We start from the raw sequence: 21,067 nt of genomic DNA, 5'->3' as shown, positions 1-21,067 counted from the left end.
GAAATGACGAGGACAGGTTTTAGGCGGCGAGTCCGGCTGAGCGGCTCAAGGAGATGTGATGCTTTTTATTTTTTGTCTTTTATGGCCGCAGAGTGACTTTGCTGTCCGAGTTTATATCTAGAAAAACTTTTGCTGGCTCAAAAATCTTGGTGTTGAAATGAGTTTCACATTTCTGCCATTAAGTTCTGGAGTGCCATCTTGTGTACTTGGTAGTTGTTCTGCAGACTGAGTCGAGGTGTTCACGTGGACGTTCTCCAGCGGTGGTCCTTTGGGGATTCGCACATTTGGGCCACGCACGTCACGTAAAATGCGCTTGTGCGTGCGCACCCAAGCGCTGGTGGGAAGAGATCAATAAAACATGTGCTATTCTTAGTCGTGGCTACTTTGACGCTTGCTTTGTTTTGCTTCGCTCGTTTGCGCTGACTACAGAAGACGGTGGGTGTGATCAATCAATCAATCGATGGATATTTTATGGAAGACTGAGCTTTTGTCATCCCAGTTTTCAGTCGGCAGAAGCTCCAAAACATTACCAAAAGGTCTTTGGAGCTCTCTTGGGTTTTTTGTTTGGTTTTAGTTTTAGTTTGAGTGAATACTTTTAAGTCCTTTTTGAACTAAACTGCCAACATTTGTCATGTAAGTGAAGAAGTGGGAGTAGGAGAGAGAGAGAGAGAAAAAAAAGGCAGAATGTAGGTTAGCCCAAGATAAATGTTGAAGCTCTCACCCCTTCTGGCAAGAAAAAGAACGTTGAGGTTTCTTTCACGCACCATTGTTCCAAGGAATTAAAAGCACATCAGCACATTTTGACGCTCCCGTTTGACAGAATGAGTTCAATTTGCGCGCACTCGGGACACTTTGAGCACCTTGGCGAGCAGATGAGGTGATAATTACAGAGGAACCAAGTCTGCGTTTCAGATGTTTGCTATTAAGCGCCATCAAACGGCGGGGACCTCGTAAGACTCCTCACTGTTGTGGCCGCGCTCCATCTTGTCATGAATCGTCGAGTCGTTGTTTGGCTCCCACGATTCTTTTGATCCCTTGACGAACTGGTTCCCATCCGCGGTACGCTCATAAACCCAAATTGTTTTCTTGAGCAATGACGAGGAGTTCAACGCAAAACACATGCCAGTGACGTCACCATGCCAAGTTATAAGAAAGTGCGTGGCACGCCGTCTAATATTCATAAAAGGAAATGAAATATTGAGCGCCATAAACACGCAACGGCGTGCCCTTGTTGACGGCCAAGGAAGAACAGAAAAAGCAGGGAAACAATTACATTTTTCATAGACGTTGGCGAGAATAAATAAATTGTATCCATTGAATATTTATTTCACATGATCTAATTCAATTTGACTGTGATGTTGTTCCAGGGAGTTTGAGAACTGAGAACAGAGGAATGTTTAGCAAATGCCTCACATTTATTATTGCAGACAAGGGCGCTCATTCAGCTTCCGTCTCCTTGACTGAGAAGAAGAAAAACAACTAAAAAAAAAAAGGGAGGCGGGAGGGAGGGAGATGAAGTCATGAAGAAGTTGGGATGCTCTTGATCTATTTTGGGTTGTGAACACAAACGGTGTCAGAGGCTCGTCTTTACCTGTCTGCATGTTTTCCTTTGCGTTTGCAGTTCGTGTGCGTGCGCGCGCGTGCACATGTGGTCGGGCGCAGCCTGACCGGCCGGCTTCTTTTGTGTGTTTTTCAAACCTGAGACAAAAAAAGGATTTGACGCAGGCTTTGGATCACTTTTTTTCATACTTAGCATCAGGAGGTCATTGCTGTGGTTACTTCGGTGTGCCACACAATTTATTTATAGTCGTTATTTATTATCTATTTTTATTAAATATAATAAATGTACCTTTATTTTATATGATTATTTATTATATTTTCTTTGTCTATGCCCCCACTCCCCAGCAGTTCTTGATTGTAACCATCAGCAGTAGTAGTACAGTAGGAATGAAAGCGCGGCCTCCAAAAGGTCGCCCGTACATGTGTCACATGATGATGCAGGCCCCCCCGAATGCCCCCCGTCAGCAGTTAGTCATGCTAAACGCCAGCCTTGCACAAAAGGAATCAACAGAAGGAGTCTCCGCCCTCCCTCCGTGGTCACACTTGGCCGCTCTCCAGTGAAATTTCCCGTCTGGCCGCCTGCTGTCTATCACGAGGCGCTGACAAATACTCGGACAGATTGACGCTCACTGTGAGGTGGGCCGTGGGGGCCGGGCGCTCCCTGAAATGACCCAGAAAGAGATGGAGCACGGCTGTGTCGGATTTGTCCCGCCCTCACGCCGCTTTTCACACTCAAGAGATGACACAACGGTCTCCATCAAAAGGCCCTGATGAGCAATTAATGGCGCATCATTGCATTTGCATCCAGTCTGTGCGTGCGTGTTGTCAATCATGTTGAGTGTCAGTCTGCCCCCCCCCCCCACCCTCTCCCCCCCTGTGTGGGGCCACTTATTGATACAAGGGACTGTTTTAACACTCACTTAGACGTCAAGCCGCTTCAGGACACGTCGGCACCGGCCCGCTGGGACGCTCAGGGAGCCTACTTCATTTTTCGATGCGTTTTTCTCAACCCGGATGGCGCCTGTGCTTGATGTGGGCCTGCGTGGCGGGCTCGGCGGGGGGCCGAGCGGAAGAGGCGTCCGGGTTCTCAGTCCCTGTGGTGTTATTGTTGACAGAGACTGGAGCGGCGCAGGACGGGCTGAGCGAGGCTCCCACGGCGGCTCCCACCCCGGGACGCGGCGACGACAACTCTTTGGGCTACACAGGTACCGGATGCCGCGTTTTGACGCCGTACCCGTCGCTATCGTTTGTTGCTTGTGTCGGCGGCAAAAGCGTGCGTGGCTATTGGGGTTTTGCTTTTCTCCAGTCAACCCGAGAAAAGATTTCAAAATTCTGCCGAGAGGTCAGCCGACTCCGATCGATTGGCGACCACGGGAGATTGTTGCAAACACGCTGAGGCGGCATTTCGCCGTTCTGCTGCAGGTTGTCTTTGAAAGAAGGGCAAGGCGCTGCGATGAGCCTGACTTTGGCAACACTTCCCGATTGTTTCCCGTTCACCTCAACAAACGCCGCGCAGATTTTGGAGTGGGACGTGGCGGGGAATACTTACGACTTTGCAAAAGATGACTCGCAACACAGTCAGACTTGATTTTATCGGGTCGCCGCCATCACGAAGGGCGCAGAGCTCATGTGAAAGAGCAAATATCATCAGTCGGCTGTAAATGGGGGTGGGGGGGTCACGGGGGGTCATAAATCTGAACAGCACCTGCTCCCCCGACCGGGTGCGCGGTGTGAGGTCAGCACCAGCCGATATCCCATCGCTCATATTTATTACGCTCATCGCGGCGCCAGTTTGTTTTGGCAGCTGCGCCGACAGAAAAAGAAAAGAACGTAAGAAAGCAAGGAGGGGTGAGGATAGAAAGTCTTGTCGCGTTTTCTGGGAACTCCCTGCTAGCTAGCACAACTCCAGCAACTTGTGCTGTGTGTGTAGCTTTAACATGCTAGCTCACGGTAATTCCTTTTTTGTTTTGTTTAGTGAAAACTCTCAAGAGTTGCATTGTGAGGCCAGTGGGAAAAAGGGAAGCCTGTTTATCGCTCGGGCCTGCTTTGTGCAGGATGACAGTCTTCTTTCTCTGTTTGTCCCTTTTCACTGCTTTCAACTCCGCATCCGCAGCCGTCGCTACGAAATAAGAAACCGCAGACAGTCGACTTTAACCCTTTATGATCCAGTTAATGTGCGTTAGCTAGCTCAAGTTAGTTCAAAAAGTGCCATCGAACATCGCAAAGGTGTCGCTGCATGCTTTGAATGGGAAACACTTGCGCCACCCGGTGGACGAGTCTGGAACTGCGTCGTCGATCGATTGGAAATTTGACAATTGACACGTAATTGGATGCAAATGTCACAGCCGCCGTCATTGGTAGTCTGATGAGGCCACGGGTTTTTTCTTCAGGTGCTTCTCGGAGGCTCCCTCGACGTGCAATCGGAGATGATTTGTTGCCTCTTTTAGCCACGGCCCGCAGAAATACAATCTCCCTCTTGCCAAGGTCGTCTGCCGTCTCCTCCCCGCGTCTAATTAATGTCTGCCTCGCCGTCACTCCTCGCGTCGCCTCCGTACCAGACTGACCCGGGGAGGGCGTCAAGGCCGCGCGTATAAATCAAACAGTATTCCTGCACCAAGTTGTAAAGGCAAACACCTCCACCATACTCCAAAGGAGCATTTTTCTTTCATCTGGAAGGACGTGCAGAGTTGTTCTTTTTGTCAAAACATACACCAAATGTTGCCCTTTTGCACTTGACAGCGTGTGCTTCTTTTTTTTTAATTGTTCAAACCCTGCTTGAACTTTTTATCTGGCAACCCAAATGTCTTCATTTTTCCATTTGTTTGCCATTTAACAACAGCATCTTTGTTGCGTTGACCTTATCCGGTTTGGAGTTTACGCCAGAAGACAATGCGAGCCGTGAAATCGTCTTAGTCACCGAGGGAATGCGGGCTCCTTTTTCCTTCGGCCTTTTGCCGAAGGGGGCCCGGGCGGGTTTTTGTGCCGGGTCCGACGCGTGTGAATGGCAGCTCGGCATGGAAGCGAACAGGATCCCCCGTCGTGCCGCGTGCATAGAAACATCCCGAGAAAAGATGGAACGCCCCCCTCCCATAAGAAAAAGTATCACGGCACTTGAAAAGGCCTCATTGAGGGAAGGCCAGATCGAGGGGGGGGGGGGTGCGCACTTTTCATTGAGGGATGCCTTCACCACTTTAAGGGAAAACACAGTCGGCTGTATTTGCCGGTGTGGTGGCGAGAAGGACAGTCAGCGGGAAGATTCCGGAACACGGTATCTGCTGGATATTTGCAGAGCCAGAGTGGACGAGAGCCATGCGGATTCTCGTGTTGCTGTTAGCCGCGCTGGTCGTACCGGGGCGCCCCAGAGAAAACCACCCCGGCGGGGGTCTCGGTCGCTGGGCCGCTTTGCGCAAGTGCAAACGGCTACCCGCTCACTTTGGACTCGACCGCGATTCCTCCCGCCGTTCCCGTGGGAAAGCGCCGGCGTGTCCTCGCAGTAAGTGGAACCTGTCCACTTGCATGGCAGAATCTCTTCTTAATAAAAAGAAATAATAATAATAACACAGATTATTGTTATTATTGCAAATGAACTTTTGAATGTGCCATTGCACACAAATAACAAATTTGTTTAACTACAGAAAAACTATTATGCTTGACGCATTAACCCTAACCCTAATTTTCTCTGCTTTTAAGTCTGAAACTGAGTTTTTGGTGAAAGCATGCTTTGACTTTAGCAGTGGAGTTTTTTTTCTTTTTTGCTAAGGGACACACTTGGATGGCTGTGAGATAAAGTTCAGAAAAGCACCGCTAGAGGGAGGTGCGCGGTAACAAATGTGCAGTTTGAAACTTGAGAGCAGCTCATTGCTTTTTTTGGTAGACAGAGGGAGAGAGAAAAGAGCGAGAGGCTTTTAGTTATTCTGTTTCATGCCACTCATTTCACGCCTATATCATCTTTTAAAGCATCACTGTGAATTATTTATGAGCTGGTGGAGGTGGCTTGTGTTTAAGATTTTTGCTTCATCAGAAATAACAGACTGGAGGCTAGTTAAGAAAAAATACAAAAAAAAGTTACTTCATATTTCTCATCTCTCTCAAAAGTCATTGCAGGTCATTGAAGCATCAGCCACATCATAAAACAGACTTGACAAAAACGTTTTGTTTTGATTGGAATTTATTTTCTTTACCAAATGATTCCCATCAATATCTTCGTCATGTCAGACTTAAATCTACAATTTAGAAACTTATTAGACGGTGTTTCCGAACTTTTGATTGGATACCGTATATATTTGTGGGTGTTATTTGTTTGATTTATTCCGTTTGATCCTGTTGGAAGGACCTTCATCCATATAGGAATTACCCCCCCCCCCCCCCCCTCCCAAAAAAAGTGCTTTTTGCGCTACTGAAATATTACGGGGGATATTAATGCCCCTAGAGACCAAAGATTACGTGTTTGGGCCATTACATAATAAGTGTACCGTTTCAATAACAGCAGCTTATCGTTTCGTCCCAGCGGCACCACTATTTTGGGCACAAACAAATCAACATGATTTAAAAAAAAAAAAAAAAAAAAAGATAAGACGACTACTATCTAGTCGGCAACTAGTTACATTTCCACACTGGGAAACATCTCCTGGAGAGAGATGGGGGGAGGAGAAGGAGAAGGAGGAGGAGGAGAGGAGGAGGAGGAGGAGAAGAGTGTGTGCGGGTGCGCGCGGCGTGTGTTAATGGAGGGAGCCATTGCTTCCCCCCAGAATAGTAAAGCAGTGATCGCGGCTTACTGCGTCGCTTCTTCTTCTGCTGCTGCTGCTGCTGCTCTCTTTATAAGCCTAGGGATGTAAAAGAAAAAAGAAAAAAAACAGGGGGATGGAAAAGTTGCGGTGACTGCGTTGGATTTTCTTCCGCTCTTTTAGTGTTGCCGGTCGGGACAGGACGGGACGGCGTGGCGTGCCTCGGAAAGTTTCCCCCAAGTCCGGTGACACAACGTCGGACTGGAATGATGTGATTTGTCGCCTTCTTCTCGGCACTTTTTTATTTTTTGGGGAGGAATGAAGTTTTGACGCGCGCGCAGCAGCGACACCGGGATGCTTCTTCACGCCGGAGACTTTTTTGCTTTCATTCAAGGCGTTTTTCGGGACGACGACATGTATTGACGTCCAGAGTTTGGAATTCATTTGGATTACTTCTGCAAGGCGAGAGAGGCGCTGAATGATGTCTCCAACTTGGACGGGATTTCTCTTGCTTGTCGGATTTGTCCATGTGTGCTCAGGTGAGGGGAGCAAAGTCCCAAACGCTTGCTGTCTGTCGAATTTTCATTCTTACACCGGCGCTCGTCAAACACGAGAAGAAACAGGCATGACGGGGTTTTATTGCAGATTCTTTCAATTTCCTTTTCTTTGTGGTACGTAGCTGGACTTTTTGGTACTGGCATTTGAAATTGTGTGTAAGGTCCATTCCCCGAAACGGACAATCTGCATTTGGGCGACATGGATATTTGACATTTGAGTAATTGTGTCAATTTTGGCATTGACTGTTTCAGAGCAAAATTGGAAATAAAGCACATGAGTGCGCTGACTGGTGCAAAATGTGCTTTTTGACGCATCCCAAGCTCACAGAAATTGAAGTCGTCCGCATTCAGTCACTTGAATGTTTTTTTTTTTATTACGTCAGCGGAGTTGAAGTACTTGGTAAGAATTGCGCGCAGGACACGGAAACGCATTTGTTGGCCACAAAACGTAAAGCGACGAAGTCCCGTGTGGACGAGCCCCCGCCCCTCCCTCCATGCATTTTTATTTTTTTATTTTTATTTGCTGAGCTCTGTTTTTATTTCCTTTTTCGCCCGATCGGGTAACACGGTTCTTAATCCAGACGTTGTATTTCCTCTCTGACCTGTTTATAAAAGGAAAAGTGCAGGCTGTAAAACAACTGGGGGATGGATGGATGGAGGAGAGGGAGGGGGGGGGGGGTCTTATTATCCTCTTTCTCTCGGGCCGTCACATGAATGTCTTTCTGGATCTTTCGGAGCATGATATCCAAGCTTTTCCAGGTCACTTGCCTCCCGAGTTCCGGCCCGCCATCCTATTAAAAGACATTAGTGCAAGTGTGTCCTGAGTAGGGCTTTTTGATTTTTTTTTTTTTTGTCCTATCTTGTCCAGAGGCTTCGTCAAAAGCTGCAGGCTTGCCATATGACCTCGTTTTTGGATTTTACCATGCGGCCGGAGGAAGGCGGGTCGATGCTCGGCCGTGACGAAGTGCATCTGCGAGTCCTCAGAAATGTCGATGATCAGGCTCCTGATGAGTCTGTAGAAGCTCCTGATGATTTGAATCGAGCGTGTTGAGCAAGGGCCTGGTGTGAAACGGGCCGGGGCGGCAACGGCGAATGATTCGGCTTGTTATCGAGCGGCGAGAATGTCGGCGCAAAACGGCGAGGTCGGCGCCGACTTGACAAATTGTCTCCTAAGTGCTGATAAATTGCCGAGCGGCTCCACGCAGCTGGCCTCCGCCGCCAATTAATGAGAACCCGGCACAAATCAGACTCATCAACGTCCCCACTTGACACTCGCTCGAATTCCAAAGCGCCGACAAAACGGTTCTGCCTCGCCTCGGCCCAAAGTTGGGGTTTCAAATTGTGTTCCGGTCCTTGGGTAGAATTTCAAAGCAGGTTTTGGAGCCAAGGTTGGTCTTTGGTCTTAGGATTTCAGATGAGGCTTTCAAAGTATAGTTTAGATCTGGCACACATGGCTCCTAGTCCCGATCCAATCCGAGCAGTGTGACGAAATCCGTATCCACTTACAAGATGAGCATTAGAGCGCAGATAATTGAGCGAGCGCCTTAATGATTTGCTAACGCGACACCCCCGCAGAGTACGCTCTCTTTAATGAAGCCGAGGATGAATTTAATTGGATTAATTAGCTAATCCATCTCGTGTCCCGAGATGGTCATCTGTTGCTCCAAATGGGAAGACTGAAGAAGGGGCACCGTCATTTCAAATTCGACCCTTTTCAAATTAACATTGAACCGGGGTTAGGGTCTGAAACTGGTTTCAGTCCAGGATTAGAATATTGAATCAAGGTTTTCAATTCAAATTTCCAGATCCAGGGATTGATTTTAGCTACGGCGAGCGTTTCATTTCAAGATTAGCTTTCAAATGGGCTTTTTAAGACTTGATTTGATTTTGAAATCAGCGTTAGGTTTTCAAAATGGATTTTTCAAGAAAGTGGACTTAGTTGAGTTGAGTTACTTTCAAGCCAAGTTTGGGCTTTCCAGCCCAAATCGTAGAACGACAGCACCCTTTCTGGGTTTTGTTTTGGGCCTGTTTTTTTTAAGCCTTGTCTTTTTTCCCGCTTTCTCAAATAAAGCAGGTGAACACACGCAGGAGCCTGCGGGGACGCCAACCATTGTGAGGCTTGGAGGAGGGGAAGGGTTCCTATGTAGGGGGAAGGGGGGGGGGGGGGGGGGGACAAAGCCAGAGGCTCAAAGTCGGTGGGGGGTGGACAGAATAGGAAGGGGCAGCACTCGTGTTCCCTTTCTTGTGGCGCCAAATGTGCTGATGGCTGCTTTTCTTTGCAGAAGTAGACATCTGGGCAGAGATGATGTTCATTTTTGCAAACACTGAGTCAATCCAACAAAGCAGCAGTGTGTGAAACTTAGCTGTGCTTCCGGTCGCACAGGTCAACACACTTGAGCCCCTTTGACAGCTCCAAGTCGCTACGTTCAAATAAATATCATCATTTTCCCCCACGGGATGGAAGTTGACTGCCCCCTTACTGACAGCGGGGAGAAGCTGAGATTCAATTAGCAGTTAAGAGACTGCTAATTAGTTGATGAATGTCTTTGCCCGCTCGCCCCGCCCCCATCTCAGCCCTTTATTGTCATAGTTAATATTCCATTTTTGCTGACATTTCAAACCATCAAACGCTTGTTGAACTTTTCTCATCCAAAAGCTATTATCAGCTGCAGCTTTGTCAGCAAAATCCGACTGCCACCGTCTGTCATCACTAAAAAAAGTAAGCGCGACAAAATACAATTAACGATACGGTGACCTTGAGATTGATCACGATAGAAGCGTTTTGATGTTGCCACGGCGACGTGGGAGCTTCAAACAAACGGACTGCGGCTAATCCCAAAACTATTAGCGAGTGGATCGGGTCGTTGCCGTTAATCGGCGGTATAAACAAAGTCACCCGGAGCGTTGGTGATTAGCATATCATTAGCAGACAGTCCAATGTGCTCAATGTGCTCAATGTGCTTTGTTCTCCTCCAAATAGGCTCTGACGTACCAAAAAATAAATAAAAAACCAAGCGCTTTAATGTGACTTGTGTTCATCACACTATCATCTTTTTTTGTGATGTGTAATAAAATTCCATGAAGGTTTGAACACACGCTCGGTCGCAGCATTCCACCATCGGGATGGCTCGCTCGCTCACCTCCCACCGTGCGGCTTGGCTCCAAACTCCGACTGAATAACAATCGAGGAGGATTTACATTTGCATTTGATTGCACGTCTCAATCGGAAGCCAAGCTGGGAAAGTGGGGAAATGTCACCGACCACACTCACGGGGACCGAATGTGGCTGGAGCACCAAAAAAAAAAAAAAAAAGTCCTCCAATGAGGGTGAGGCAATCAGGAACATCAGGAACTTTCCCCTGTAGCCAAATTTCCCCAAATGGGCTATTTGGGCCACTTCATCCAACTTTTGTGGGAAAGACAAAGACAAATAATTGCCGCCGTTTTGAGTCAAAGCAGCTTTTTGTGAGCAGGGCCCCGTTTTTTTTTTTGACAGTGGAAGTGCAACTTAAGTGGCTGACAAACATTGCACAAACGTTCCTCTGTGGAAGTTGGAGAGCTCTTGGCAGCCGTGGCCTCTTTCATGCTGAATTTCACCAAACATTTGACGCCGCAACACATGGCGTGCTTTGAAAAAGAACGGGGGGGCTCTCATATTTTCCAGTCAGTCCCGTTTGTCTGGAAAGCGGCCATGCTCAGCCCCGGCCGGCTCAGCCCGGGCGCTGGTGTCTCCGCGCCTGGGCCGCAGAAAGAAGCGGCTCCGCCGAGTCTTGGCTTGGCAATTTAATAATACCTCGCGTCCGCAGCTGTAGTTTATGAACTTTGGTGGTGTTAGCGCATGAACACCCGGGTCTTTTCAAGCAACACATGCCCTCGGCACCGCCAGTTGCCCGCGCCCGCCCCGAGCGTTCGGAATAGCTCACCGAAGGTCACTGGCGCGGCCGCACGGCTCCGACAGTACGGAGAAGCGCCGTTTCGTTTTTGTTTGCTGATTTAGCACTTTTGGTTTTTCGGCATGGAGACGGTTGAGCTTCTTCCGGATTCAGGCAGGAACATTTGAGCAGTGAAAATCTCTTCCCTCAAGATTTGTCCATCTCACGGCTAGCTTTGTTTGCTAATGTTTTGGAACGTTTTTTTTTCTTTTTTGAACAATAATTTAATTTAGTCTGTGATTCGATTTTGCTGCTCCATCATCTGCAGGATGAAAAAGGGCCCAGTGACACGCGGAATAATCAATTGAGGCTCTTTGATCCACGGCGATGACTGATTTCAGTCTGCTGGTCAAACTTAGTTCAAAAAAAAAAAAAGAAAAGAAAGAGAAAGAAAGAGGAATAAGTAGTCATTGGCCATGTGCGGCATTCCCTCATGCTTCTTTTGCGTAATCCTTTCCTAATGCGGCCTCTCGGCCTGGCATGCATCTGCGGCCCGTATTGATTACACACTTTTTCCTGTGGTGCCTCATCTGTGGCACAATTGACATCCGCCAGGCCCTTTTCTTTTTTTTTTTTTCTTTCCCCCCTTCTCTCTCGAGGCGCACTCTTAAATTTGTGAGGGCAAGCAGCGATGTCATTGCGATTATCTGTAACTCTTCCACACAACCATCCGTCTAAAACGTCATAGGAGAGTACCTGTTCTTTCCTCCGCTCCTGATGAGTAATTAGAAACAAAAAGCCAAGCATCCCCCCCTCTTGTTTCTGGTGTCATCAGCACGTTTGTCAGCTTTTTATTGCACATGACAAATGAGCTGCAGAACCATCCACCTCGGGATTCCGCCGCTGTCCGAGAATTCATTACTCTCGTATATCAAAACAACAAAAATAGCCAATTGGGTTAGTAATAATCAAATAAAATAGGTAAACAAGAAAAATAGTCAATTGGATAATAATCAAATCAAATCAAAAGTACAAATAAAATCATAAATAAATCATTGATGGGAATTTGCTAACTATAACTCACGGGCAGCCGAGTTGATTACGTCAAAGAGACTGTGACAAGGAAGGAAAGAAGCCATAAAGATATCCATCAGCACACCTCGCCTCACCTCTTGGCCCACATTCACACCGGCGGCTATAATCCCGCCTCTTAGCGCTGTAACCGATAGCATTCAAGACGGCAAAAAAAGTCCGCTCGTTCCGTGTGTGCGTGGCCCAACGCTTAAAAGGCCGGCTTTCCGGTTTGATCGTCGATGGATTTCAGCGTCTTATCGCCCGCCGGCCTCCCCTTGGCGGCGTCCTCTGGCGGCATGGGTCAACCCCGGGGACACGCCCTCTGCTCTTATCTGCGCCATAAATCCCTCTTAAGTCCCCTAATCACACATTTATGGGCCCCGTGGATGTGAGGCGCTCTACCGTGCTCACCATTCCTTATCAGCATATCTGCGGGACATCTGACAGGTGGCCTCTTAGGAGATTACCTTTATGATGGAAATGAAACATTTTACAGGGTGGCCACCGTGACGTTGAGATATGTTTCTGCTGGATGGTTGAATCCGATTGTACTCTCAAGAGTCATCCTGATGGCTTCTTTGTCCTTCCCGGGCCAAGGAAGAAGCTGCGATGAAGAGCTTAAAAAAAAAAAAGTCATTGGACCTGAACCCTTGGCTGCAGCCGGTTCTGCCATCCGTTTTTCTCTCTCTTTGTATGTCGATGAATTCAGCGGGGACTAATTAGCGCGATATACAGAGCGCATGCTGTCGCTGGAGGGTCTTGCAAGATGGGTCCGCGTCTGGGTCTGGACCCTGGCGCTTACCCCAGACTCTCTTTCTCTGCTCAACATGGCACGATGGACTCCCCGCCTTGGTGACTGAAAAGAAGCTTTTCTTCATGAAGCCTTCCTTTTCTTTGACTTTATGTGTGCGAGAGCGTAAACAAGAAAAGGGGGGGGGGGGAGCGTCGAAGGAAGGCTCCAACGAGTTGGAAAGCAGAATCTTTGGCCCGAGGCCTAGATCGATTGGATTCTCGCAGTAGAAGTCTCGGCCGACTTCCCTGCGGGCAGGCTGCCTGCTGCTGCATTTGCTCATCGCACAAAATCAAAGAAAGAGCGAGGAGGGGTGGAAAATCCGAAGGCGGGCAGCCGCCGATGAGAACGGAATGACGACGGCCCATGCAATATCTTTTATGCACCTGAGCAATGGAGAGAAGCCCCCTTTGCCCCCCCCCCCCTCCCCCCTGCCGAGAGGTAATGGCGCTGAAGTAACCAAGGTCACTCAACGGGGCGCCAAGTCGATTCAATCGGGGAAACAAAGCCAGCGGAATGGCATTGTGGAACACATCCCCGCTCTCTGGAATCCAAGCGGCAGCCCGGTGATGACATTCATTTTCAATTTTGAGAGGCTTCCCCAAATTTTGGTGCTGTGCTCTCTCTCATCCATCCATCCATTTGAAAGCACTTATCCTCATTAGAGACAGAGCCTCTCGCAGATGTTTATGGGCGAGAGGGTATTTTGGCCCTTTTGAGGTTCCTCGGAGATTGCTACCATATTTAAGGACTGTCAACCGCCCCGCTAAATTGTGAAACATTTGAGTTTTTGCCGTATGATGATTATTTTTCAACCTCCATCCAAGATCATCGTCTCGATTAGTGTCGTCATCACCAGTCCGACATCAGCCCGCAAAACCTCCAAATGAGAGCGGAAGCAGTCTTAAATCAGGGAAAGTTATTGGCCCAGCACTTGGATCTTCTTGAATAAAACGGCTCTTCGGAGGCGGCGGGCTAGCCTGGATCACCTAGAGGCGAGGGGGCGGGGCTTCTCACAGAGCTGCCAATTGGTTGTTAATTTGACCCCGTCAACCCCCGGTAGCGATATGAATAGCTACCGTTTGCCCCACTACCGCTTTTTTCTTCCTAAAGTCGCAGCCAGGCATTGCAAAGAATTGATAGAAAACACATGCGGGCAACTCCCAGCAGAGCGGCAAAGAAAACATTTATTAGTCTTTGAAGATAGCTCCGTTAATTACACCCACTATCAAGCTTTCCTTAGTCACCTCCTTGTGTTGAAGTGATTCACCTTACCGCCGCGCTGTCCCTAATTATGCTGACGACTCGGAAATGTGTGGCCACCACACCAAAAAGATGCCTTCCTCAGCAGCAGTAGTTAATGGGGGGGGATGGGCAGAGGGCACACGGGATGGGGGGGGGGGGTGATGTCACGGCATGTAATTTCATTTCATAAAACCAAATAAAATAAATCATTTCATTCCTTTCACTGAGGAGGTGCAAATTAGCATCTCACGCTTAGCCTGCTGCAGCCCAGATAACGCCGATGTGTCAAGAAGTTCCCCGGGTGCGCATCCTTGTCTTATCTTCCGTCACATCGTTTCCTTTTGCCGTCAAGGTGCGCCGCCGTCGCCTCGTTTGATCTGCGAAGCCTTATCAAACGGACTCTTCCAGTCATTAAAGGTCACGCGTTGCCATTACAGCCTCATTAAATGAATGCGGGAGAACGGAGGGATCTCCCGTACTCAATGTTTTTGCAGATGTCTTGATCCTGATGACATTTTCACTTTTTATCGGCGGGTAAGCCGGATGATTGAAAGGGAAAGAGAAATGTGAAAAGTCAGCTCCAGGTCAGACTCGTTGCCAATCATCGACGTTCCAGTTTCCATATGTGTCATCGATTAATCATTACGTTGAGAAATACGGTCGGCTAACGTTTTAGCTGCATTGGAATTTTCCGCCAGAGGGGGTTAAAGATCAACGCGGCTCCTTTTGTTGTATGACGGCCGCCATTTGCAATCGCCTCTAAAATTTGTCTTTTCACGTGGTCCTTCCAGGATCCCGTCTGCGCCAGGAGGACTCGCCGCCCCGGATCGCCGAGCACCCCTCTGACCTGATCGTGTCCAAGGGCGAGCCGGCCACCCTCAACTGCAAGGCGGAGGGCCGGCCCACGCCCACCGTGGAGTGGTACAAGGACGGCGAGCGGGTGGAGACGGACAAGGACGACCCGCGTTCGCATCGCATGCTGCTGCCCAGCGGCTCGCTCTTCTTCCTACGCATCGTGCACGGGAGGCGGAGCAAGCCCGACGAGGGCTCCTACGTCTGCGTGGCCCGCAACTACCTGGGCGAGGCGGTGAGCCACAACGCCTCGCTGGAAGTAGCCAGTAAGTGCAGCATGTCTTCTTATCTCCGCTTTTGTTTTCTGCCATCAATGTGCTCATTGAGTTGGATAATCTGTCACGAGATGGGCAGGATGTTTTTTTTTTTTTTTTTGGGGTGGGGGGCTGTGTGAGCCTGATCATTCCAGGGTGAGCGCTCCTCTAAAGGGCCCTTCCTTAGTAGGTGGTCAGGAGCCACAATGGGAACAAAGACCTTTCTGTTTTGCTCCAGCGAGAGACAGATAGGACCTTTTGGATCTCATGTTGGACTCTCTTTCAATGTCCTCCCTTCCAAAAACAAGCCAACTTTTGCTTGTTTTCACTCAAATAAATCAGAGCCGAGTCTTTTTCTTTTTGGCGTGGGACGTTGGCGTGTTCCTGCCTGCTCAGCAACATTCGGCGCAACGTTTCTGCTTGCAAAATTTCAAGATGACGTGCGTAAGACGCCGTTTGTGTCGGTCAAGCTGAGAATATTTTCCCACGTTCCGCCGATGATATGTGTGCGGTGTTTATGTCAGGGATGGATTTTGTCATGTTGAGGATTTAAAAAAAAGAAAAAGAAAAAGAAAAGCAAGGCTCTTGGCAGTGGGCGCGAGCTCGTGAGCGGCGGCGTTGGCAGTCGCTCAAGTGCGGGCTACTTGATTCCGCGCCGGGTTCAAACGGACCTCGTAATGACAAGCCGCTGCCGTGCCGCCGTGCCGCTGAGTTTCTCGCCCCTCGCTTCAGCTCACGCTTAACTGCACATAATTATGGCTCGGCCCGGCATCACGCAGAGGCCTCGTTTAGAACTTGCGCTCGTTGATAAATGCGTAAAGGTTTTGGCAGTCCGGCCGACCTTGGAAAGAAAAAAAAAACAAAACAGACTATTCATCTCCAAGGAAACTGCTAAGGAGTAAGTCAAGATCATAATGACGGCGTTCGCAAGGCCTCCTCCGTGTTTGCCCTCTCTCATTTCACTCATTCGGTACCATTGACGGTTATAGACGTCAACGATTTTACCTGGTGTTAACAACCTCTGAGCTCTCGCTGGAGGTGTGATCACATACTTGTCATTATCCGGCCCGTCTTTTCATCCTCGGCCCACTTCCAAAGCGCCGAGCCTGGCTTTGCAATGGGCTGCGGCTTGTGAAGACAATCCGAGTTTCAACAGGTCCCGTTTGGCCCGGTGGGCGCTCACCCACCCACCTTGTTTTTGTTAATCATTAAAGGCCTCTATTCAGTCCACTTGCCTGGCTTTGATGTCTTTAGCTCCAACGGTGTTTGCTTTGCGCATTCAAACGTAGCTGAGATGGGTAGCCTCGGGTTCGGAGGCGCTGACATTGGCCAGTGGGTGAAAGGCTTCTGTCCGCCCTCTCGTCTTCACATTTTACACCCACATATTCTTCGGAGTCATTTTTATGTCTTGAGCAAAGTAAGACAGTCCATATTTCTTTGCTTTCTAAAATAGTTTCGAAGGCCGCTTTCAGAATGGGTTGGAAGTGGCCTGGCGAGCCACATCAGTCCCCGCTACTCTACGGCTCTCTCTCCGTCTGCCAACATTTCCATCCGCTTGCCAGCCACATCTGAAAAAGTGGCAGATTGCTTTCTTCCAGCTGTGCGGCTAAACCGTCGCCGCGGTTACTCATGCAAATTTAGCGGGGGCGACTCCAAATTGTTAGCTACCCCAAATAACGGCGGCTCGATTGTCCTGCCTGTTCCTTCTTTGTGAGTGCTTACAATTCTACCTGCAGGGGTTAGCAGGGTTTTGTGGGCGGAGCTTAACTTCCTACAGCTGAGTGATGACTGCCACCCGCAGGACGCCAGTGGAACTGTCTCCTGGCGCATATTAGCGCTGACGCAAGGCTTTTTCATACCATGGTTGGAAATGTGTCTTATTGATCATCTATTTTGAATGTTTTCTTTCTTAATTAAAGGAAGCATTGCTCGTCACTCACGTTTGCGGTGACTGTAGCATCCCATTTTAACATGGAGGGTCAAATTAAGTGAGTCAGAGGTAGACGCCAGCGAAGCAGAGGAAGCGGCCGGTTGGCCGGCTGGCCCGCTCGCCCCCCCCCGCCTGCCGGCCGGTCGGCTGGATGTCTGGCTGGCTGGTTGGTTGACCGGTTGGCTGGTTAGTTGGCTTGCTTCCGTGCTGGCGAGCTGCCCGACGAGTGGCAGGCTCTGCAGCGGTTCTTTGCCTCGGCTTGCTTCACAGCAAATTGGTGCAAATGGCGCAGTCGGGTTTTGCTTCATTTGAGGCGTGGGCTTCCCCTACACGCACATTGGCAGGATATGTGTGTGTGTGTGAGGGGGGGGGGGGTCTGTGGGTCTAAGGTCTACAAAACAAGTCACCCAAGTTCTTCTTGGTATATGTTGATCTGTTCCTGAAACATGATTGCAGAATATTTTCTGTTTCCCTTGAAATGTGGCAAATGAGCTAATGACAGCACGCTAGCTATGTGCAGCAAATGCGTTTCACGGCACTTGCATATTCAGCCAGCACTCGGGGCTGTTTGTTCAGATCAATGCAGCTCATGTCTGCAATTCAAATCACTCGCTCAATATTGAAAGGTCACAGGGTTAAGAGTTACCTCAATGCCTTTTCATTAGCCTGGCAGCACGTAGCCTGATAAAGCTGGAAAAGCCGCTAGCTAGCGTGTCGGCCGTCTACGCGTTGTTAGCCTTCCCCAAAATAGCTTTCCCGGAGCGCCATCAATCTCAACCCCTGCGACTCTTGACAGCCTACTTGGCTAGGAAAGATGGCCGAGAGCCAAAGCATAGATCCCCCCATCCGCCCCACTTCCTGCTTCGTATTGTCTCGCGGGAGGGACGAGGGCTAGCGAGAAAAAGACAAATGAACAGGGGCACCTTGTCGTGGCACCAACATCTGCTTTTGTTGGTACCCCACTTGAGCGTGATGGATGTCGCTGGCGAGTGAATCTGAGGCTTTTTCTTCTCTGTGCTGTATGCAAGCATGTGGGAAGCAGACTATCTTTTTTTTTTTTTTTGCAGACCGTCTGAAAATCTGCTGTGACAACTCCCCCCCCCCCCCCCTCGTCCCCAATGGAAGGTTTTGCATCATACAACGCTCTTAAGACGTCAAAGTGCAACTTGCTTTTTATCGCGAGTGTCTGAGCACTTGGGTGGCTGCGAGTTTTTTTTCCCCTCCATTGCCACAGTGGCTTGGTTCTCCTGTAATCCTTGCCTGTGGCGCTCGCAGTTAAGATAGAAGCTCGACTCTGTCCCAGGATAGCAACATATGATATTAGCTTGCTAATATTATTTATTTTCTTTTATGATGAACTTGATATCAACTTGCCGGTCTCCAGCAGATAAGGCTTGGGGGTTCTCGAGAGCACTCAGGGAGCACATCCTCACTTCACCTCCCGAGTCCGTGATTGTATTCTCGTGACCGTGTATCCCGCTCGCTAATCTTTTCTTATTACTCGTGTAAGGTTTTATCTCGGAGCCCAAGACGCGTCCTCCCACCGCACTCCGGCCGGCGCCCGGTCATCTGACACGCTGGGCCTATTAAACCCACCGAGCTGCCAACCTTCTATCGTGTTCCTTGATCCGAGACGGCCGAGTTTTGGTGGGGATTAGGAGCTTTGTAGACTTTGGAACTTGGGGGATTTTCAGAAAAGACTTTGACAAACTCACTTAACGTTGAGTTTTTACCTGCTCTTTGTAGCGAGACGCTAGCATCTCACCGCCTCGGCCGAGTTTAGCCGCGAGCCTCTGACGTCCAGCCGTGAAGTCGACACACGGTCTCGGATAATAGCTTCTTTCAACACGCCCCCTGCTGGCCAGGAACTGAAGTGCATGGGCACCTGGCGGTGGTAACTAAACTCGTGGCTTTCTGCAAGATCTCCCAGCGTTAGCCGTCGCGCCTGTTCACAAGCTCTGCTAGCGATCAGGTCAAAGCTCCTCGAGCGCTCGCCGAACTCACCGTGTTTGTGAAGGCTGCGAGTATGTAAACATACAATCTCATTTAAGGCATGAGGCCACTACGTAGATCATTTGCCTGACGCTTGAATAGAGCAGATCCACTCTCACCTCCTCCTTTGTGCGCCTTTGACCTTTTCGAACAGGGTGTGGCGGCAACACAAAAGGCCCACCTCGCCGTAAGCATCCGACGCCGAGGGGGTCGGCCGTAGAGGCGGACGGGGGGGGGGGACGACGTCATGTGAGCGGAGGAGAGGCTCTTTTGAGAATGGAGATGCTGATAAGTGTTTGAAAAGAGCTGACATCTGATTTGGGGAGGCCCACCATTGTATGAGCTGCTGTTTGCCTCAGGGGAGGGGCGAGTAACGGTGGTGCGCTATGTCCATTCTCTCTCTTGATCCACCTGGTGTCAGGTTGTCATCTTTCGGCGCCGCCTCGGCTCCATTTAGCCCATCGGCTCTCGTCTGATGCTCGGTTAGGGTTACGTGGCCCGATATAGGATGTTTGTCTCGCAATCGTGTCCTCCTCCTACCAAGTTTGTTAGCTAATTGTGAGCGGCTCAAAGGTAACATTGAAGATGAATAGCAGAGTTTGGCAAAGTTTTGCCGCTCACGTTGACCTCGCCATCCTTGTCGGGGCCTCGCGTCAATTATCATGCATCACAGGTAGATGATCCGGTCGGGTTCTTCCCCCGTCCGTCAATGGGATTAGGCCAGAGTGCCGAGTCGGCAGGTAGAGCCTAAGTTAATTTGGCCTCCGGTTTGGAGCCGTAATAGCTTATTGATTGGCTGACAGAGATGCAAGAAGCGGCGTGCCAGGGCAGCGTGAGCGGAGGGAATAAGTTAATCATCACTCAGCATGTTCCCGGACCTTAATCACATCAGCCACGACTTCTCCCGGCTGACTTTCTGCGGCGTGACGGCGCCTCGCCCGCAGGCCCCGAAATGCTAAGTTAATTTTAGCCGCACGGCGCTGACCTCCGTCTGCCACGCTGGCGCTCGGGTCGTCTGTAAAACATCAGCTCGGTCCTCCGTTATTCACTCTGTCGTTCTTTGACGGCGGCTGGAAATGTCACTCACTTCTTCCGTTGTTGAAACATCACGGACACATTGTGACAAACTATTTATCGCCAGGGATATGTTCCAAATCCCACCAAAATAATCTGTAATATGAATATAGAATAGTGTGTGTACGATAAATATTTTTATTTTTATTTTTATTAATTTTAAAAATATATATATATTTTTTTAGATTTATTATCATTTTTCTAATTTTATTATTTTTTTAAATTATAAACCCACAGCATTTGAACCCAAAAAATATCAGATGAATAGAGAATAGTTTGCGTCCGGTAAATATTTTGGTCAATATTGGTAGTGAGAGCTTTTCTAAGTCCATATGTCGTCACGTATGATGAAGTAGGGGGCGGAGCAACATCTGGAAAGTCTTTTCCAAAGTGGAAACCTCCTCAGGTCTCATCAGTTGCCGTACAGGCCATAGATTAGCTTCTCTGACAAAACTCCACCTGATTAAAATAATTGCGCATCTCGTGGGTGCTTTTTGAGGTCAGATGTAGAGCAGAATGCAAAAGATGGCCCCGCCCCTTTTTTCTGGCGTCCGTGAAAATACTGCGTCAAGGTTTGCAGGTTGATTCTCGTTCCAACTTTGTTGAACCTGTTTTTACGGCCTGGCCAATTTGCCTTTTGTGCCGCATGCCAATGACGGATTGCGTCCGGGACCAAGAGGGCCTGTGGACAAACCGCACATAAGTCAAAGAAAAGAAAACAAGGGTGTGTTTGTTTACCTTGCAGCGGGCTTCACTCGGAAACCTTTCTTTCCCGTTCCGAGCGCTTGCCGAAAGAACAAACACATTTTTCCCGCCCCATGACCTGCTAAAGCACCTGAGATCCGGTGATTGCGACGCTGACGTTTGACGGGGCCTTTTTCGCCGCTTTGCATGCAACCTTCTGCACTTTGTGTTGTTTTTACGACTTTGTTCGATGCAAAACAAAAAATGATTTGTATTGATTGTAATATTAATATTCTCTGACATTCAGATCTTTATTTTTCACTAAATCTTGGAACAAAAACAATGGTTCTGCTTAATATTTAGGATCCTATTGTGTGGCATTATTTTTTTTTAAATTAATTTATTTTGTTTTATTTATTATCTCATGATTTTATTTTTGTTATTTATTTTATTATGTTT

General features: G+C 48.8%; 1 protein-coding gene across 1 annotated transcript in view; it reads left to right on the top strand.

Annotated features, from left to right (window-relative positions):
* robo1 (roundabout, axon guidance receptor, homolog 1 (Drosophila)) overlaps positions 1 to 21,067 on the top strand; it is an 82,093-nt gene that overhangs the window by 16,062 nt on the left and 44,964 nt on the right. The window contains exons 3-4 of the mRNA XM_085916381.1: positions 2,676 to 2,765; positions 14,614 to 14,940. Of these exons, the coding sequence (XP_085772507.1) occupies positions 2,676 to 2,765; positions 14,614 to 14,940 (417 nt within the window). The remainder of the gene's footprint in view (positions 1 to 2,675; positions 2,766 to 14,613; positions 14,941 to 21,067) is intronic.

The sequence above is a fragment of the Syngnathus leptorhynchus genome, chromosome 7 (assembly GCF_054491065.1).
Source record: "Syngnathus leptorhynchus isolate UIUO chromosome 7, UIUO_Slep, whole genome shotgun sequence".
In the NCBI taxonomy this organism is placed as follows: Eukaryota; Metazoa; Chordata; class Actinopteri; order Syngnathiformes; family Syngnathidae; genus Syngnathus; species Syngnathus leptorhynchus.
This window is presented reverse-complemented; position numbering and strand designations above follow the sequence as displayed.